This window comes from Sander lucioperca, chromosome 17 (genome assembly GCF_008315115.2).
Source record: "Sander lucioperca isolate FBNREF2018 chromosome 17, SLUC_FBN_1.2, whole genome shotgun sequence".
In the NCBI taxonomy this organism is placed as follows: Eukaryota; Metazoa; Chordata; class Actinopteri; order Perciformes; family Percidae; genus Sander; species Sander lucioperca.
Window position 1 is genome coordinate 9,308,820 of NC_050189.1, and position 5,000 is coordinate 9,313,819.

General features: G+C 39.5%; 1 protein-coding gene across 1 annotated transcript in view; it reads right to left on the bottom strand.

Annotated features, from left to right (window-relative positions):
- The window catches only part of dachb (dachshund b), a 101,815-nt gene that overhangs the window by 48,352 nt on the left and 48,463 nt on the right, over window positions 1-5,000 (bottom strand). The window contains exon 2 of the mRNA XM_031304037.2: window positions 1,574-1,689. Within this exon, the coding sequence (XP_031159897.1) occupies window positions 1,574-1,689 (116 nt within the window). The remainder of the gene's footprint in view (window positions 1-1,573; window positions 1,690-5,000) is intronic.

A 5,000-nucleotide genomic window follows, 5' to 3' on the forward strand; every position in this document is an offset into this window, starting at 1 on the left:
AGGAAGAAGTGAAACTGGATAAGGTGCAGCAGAGGGAACAAGAGGGATGCAGAAACAGTGAGACGGAGGTGTTATAAGGAGAGATGAAACAATGATGAAGGAGGAGAAAAAATGGGGGGGGGGAATACATTTGAGATTCAGAGGAAGAAGAAAGGAAAAAGGAATCAATGAGATTAAGAAGAAAAGACAACAGGAATGAAGAGTTGAGGAGGAAAAGGAAGGATGAAACAGGAAAGCATGACAATGCTTTTTCCCCATAGACCACCATTACACAAGTCATCTGTAAAACTATTGACAATGGCGAACGTGCTTGATTCTATTCTTTATATTTTAATTTTTAGCCTAGTCTGTTAGTGGTATGTCCTGAGGATGAATCCTAATGACTAAACATCGCCGTGCTTCCATTTACTTTGTGAGCATGTTTTGCATGCTAACGTTTAGCTTAGCACAGCCTCACAGAGTTGCTAGCATGGCTGTAGACTCTTACGGGCCGGCTACATTGTACGCGTAACGTACGTGGAGCGGACGTTCCAAAACTACGCTTCCACTATAATCAATGAAACTGGCGACACCGGGCAGAGAGCAGCGGGTAAGTGGTGCGTCTGCTCCGCGGAGTTCCGCTCTACAAGCGTAAAAACTGACGTCTTCTATTTATGTTTTACGCGAGGTGTGTGTGTGTGTGTGGCCCTTTTACACAGAAATAGATCATGAAGTGCCTATATTTCTTTTAAATTAAACTACCGATATACAGGAAACGACTTAATGACTGCGGTGTTTCAACTCTACCTTCTAGTAGTCTATATCCACGACGTTCCACTTCTGGGATTGCTCTCGTTCTGCCGGAAATTCCGCCGGATGTCACTCTTTTTGGATGTCCTGTTACCCTCTGCTTTCTTTGTGTTGGCATTCTAAACTCCGATGGATTTCTGAGGACTATGGTTAACTGCTCCTCAGATCTCTGCAGGGTAAATCCAGACAGCTAGCTAGACTATCTGTCCAATCTGAGTTTTCTGTTGCACGACTAAAACAACCTTTGAACGTACACACGTTCCACCAAAACAAGTTCCTTCCCGAGGCTATTTTGCAGCGGCACCTTGGCTCCGCTTGGCGGTTAGCGCCGCCCAAGACGATTGTGATTGGTTTAAAGAAATGCCAATAAAACAGAGCATGTTTTTCTCCCGTCCCGGAATGCTGTGTGGACTAGCCAGACCCTCTTCCGCAGCGCTGTGGAGGAAGGTCTGGCTAAGGTAATGGCCAAAAGCTATTTTGTGAGGTTTGTTCAAGATGTAATGAAATTTCCACAAGGAGTTCCTGAGATATCGCGTTGACAAAACTGAAAGATTAAATGTTCCTTTATTAAGCCAGTTAAAAATGAATTCATTTCCCGGAGAAAAGCAGCTTTTTTCCACTTTAAATCATTGAAAAGTTGATGTTTTGGAGAAACATGTATTGCCCCAGTTAAATAAACGAGTGAATAAATAAATCCAAGGAGGAGTTGAAGGAATAAGACGAGAAAGAAAGAGTAGAAAATACATGAAAAACTATCATTCATCCATCACTCTCCCTCTCTTACCGGTGTGTGAGAGCAGGTTGGGGGACAGCAGGCCGGGGAGGCCCGGGTGGAGCAGCCTGGGGCTTTCCTGGATCCCTGCACCAGAACAACGCTTCGGAGGACGGCCCGGACGAGAGCTGGAGGGGGGAGAGACAGAGAGACGGCGAGATTAATTACTATGACACAGAATTAGATTCAGAGCGCTGAGTACAGAGAGGTGGAGGGATCGTTTGGGTCTGTATCTGATTGATAACTCAATTCAGCTACGATTGAATATTCAGCTTGATTTCATTAAGTTTAGTTTAGTTTTCTTATTCATCTCGAACAATCAACATACTTTTAAAGAGGAAAAAAAAGGAAAAAACACACAAAGATAAAACACAATCATATTCAAATCAATCCGATTCCATCAAAGAACAAAAAAAGAATGAGTATGAGAAGGAGCAGGCAGAAGCATAATGCTTATACAGTCCTGCCCCTACTTTACTACTTACTTTAATATCGTATGATTACAGGAAAAAAAACAGGTAGCTATGCATATACAGCATACAAAAATTGTAAGTCATACAATAACTTACAATAATACAACAACATACAACTAACTATACACTGTGTGTGCATTCCCATTCATATTTTTAGGTCACCTTTCTGTAATGGTCAAGTATTGTTTTCTTTAATCTATTTTTAAACTGTATAATGTTATGGCTCTGTTTGATATTCTCAATTGTTTATAAAAGTGTGTCAAGTTTTGAGTAACTAAATAAAAAAAAGAAACAATATTTGTATTTATAGTTAGTTTATTTCAAGCAGGCTAGTGGACGCAAGTAATCAAGTGACAGATGATTTATATTTACATTATTTACACTTGTAATACAATGTGTTTTGATGATAAAACCTTTATTTAAATTGTATGAAAATTTAAAAATATATATATATATCTGGTGTACTGTTAGTCGAGCATCACTTTCAGCAGTCGAAGCTGACAGCTGGATGTTCCAGCAGGTCGCTCTGACGTAATCAAATCACAAACTGACAACACACAGCGCACAGTAGTTTCACCTTCAGCGGCCGCCATACTGGAAGACAGGGACGTTACACCCGATTGGCTGATTTCAGGACAGTTCAATGAAACCTGATTGGTCGTTCTTATAGTCGGTGTCTCCGGGGGCGAGATGAAGTGATCTTTTCTCTGTGACATTTTCACACCTCGAAGTACCACAACCAGCAGAAACAGCGGGAGTTGCCACATCCTAAAATATCCCCCATTTAAGACGACAAGCCGCTCCGATCTTTATCAACTTGTTCCGCTCTGACAACAGAGGAAGAATCCTGATGCAAGATATGGAAACTACGATTTGATATGTGATGAATCTGTGATAGTGACATACAATTTAATAAAACACTTTGATCTTAATTTAACAGCAGATACATTTATTTCAAAATGCTTTTAATTACCATGAACCTTTATTTTGTAGTCAGCATCCAGCTGCTTCACAATAAAAGCCCTTTAACAACCAGGGTTTTTGCTAAATTCTGGGAATGTGGAGGTTTAAGTAATCTTTTACATTACGCATAATTGGTATCTTTTAGGCTGATTCCATTTTTTTTAGCTTAATTTGCTTACTTTTAGTTCAAATAAATCAATGATTCAGAAATGGGTGAACGGGCCTTCTGTGTATAATTCACAAACAATTTCCAAGAAGATTTACTGAAAATAATCAACTTATTTGTGACTTATTATAGGGGGTTATTATTGAGGGAATATGATTGAACAGCTAACTAACAAATATAACAAATAACAAATCCAAGGAATTAAAACATTTATGAGACTTTCTTGACTTTCTTTTCTCCTGTCCTCAGTCGTTCTAAAATCTTGGCTACAACCCTGCTAAAAACAAGATTCTTTGCAGCTTGAAGACTTTTACTGTGAAGAAGCATCGGGCAGGAAGATTTACGGTTGCCAAATGATGGCTTTAAAGACGAAAAGACAGGGACAGAAAAGGAGGCATTCACGTTGACTGGGGCTAAATATGCTAACACTGATGTAAAACAGTGTCTCACACTCACACAAGCACAATAATACATGTCCTACATGTGCAAGTGAGCCTGAATGTACATCCACAACACAAGCATCCCTCTCTATTTCTGTCACACACACACACACACACACACACACACACACACACACACACACACACACACACACACACACACACACACACCCACCCACAATAACCTACTGTATTATGCATGTGCACGTAGGCATAAATAAACACACACAAACGGAAGAATACAGTAACTGCAAATGTGTGTGCAAGTGCGATGAAACATAAAGGAAGCCACACACACACACACACACACACACACACACACACACACACACACACACACACGAGGTGTGCATACAGGCCAACTCTCTGCAGGGTGGCTAAGTAACAGATGGCCGTCCAAAGTCATTTACACCTAGAGTGTGAGAGAGTGTGAGATAGAGAGAGGACCAAAGAACTAAAACCTGTACAAGACTTCACCACAGTTTCACCGGATGAAAATAGAATAAAGTAGAATAGAAGAAACCCAAAATGAAAAGATAGACTGGGACATAAAAACACAAGAATATAAAATAACTCCCCTATACTGAAGTTTTCAAAACCAAACGTGGTAAACTACAGCCTCGTGGTGCATTTGAAGTTATTGTAAATGTCCTTTTCCCATCTGGTGGTTGTTTTTGTCGTTCAACAGCAATTTACTAGTGAAATAAGTTATTGTTATACATTATTATTAAATCATTTAATTTTGACCATATGGCCTTAGCAATAAACAAGCCGTTCTTTAATGTCACCTACTGTTGTTAAGTACCCTTTTTTTTTCTTTTCTTTTTTTACTTTCTTAAAAAGTATTGGTTCAGGCACCGTTAATTATGTATGCGATTCATTTCGATTAATTAATCACAGAGTATGTAATTAATTAGATGACATTTTTTAATCGATTGACAGCCCTAATATATATATATATATTTTTTTTACCACATGTTGGTTACCAAGAATTTTGGTCTGAAATAGTTAGCTTTAGAAGATTAGTTTACAGCTAACTGATGCTGCCGGCTCACCTGAACTAGCTCACATTACAGCTTAGCCGAGGAGGACGCCATAAATGTTTACATCACACGTTGTAACGTGCACGAGCCTCTCGTCCAAGAGTACGCGGGTTGGTGGGTGTAGTTTGGTAGAAAGAAAATAATTCCTACATGAAACTGGCCACAACCAGGTCTGTGGATTATCTTGGGTAAATGGGTCATGATTTCTGAAAAGAGACAAAAGAGTTTTCTAAAGTTTTTTGGCACTTTGAGCACCACGAGTCTAGTTCCATTAGATTGGAGAGAAAACAGACATCTCTACGGCCCATATCTCCAACACAACTCACAACAATCTAGATTGAAAAAGAGACTTTT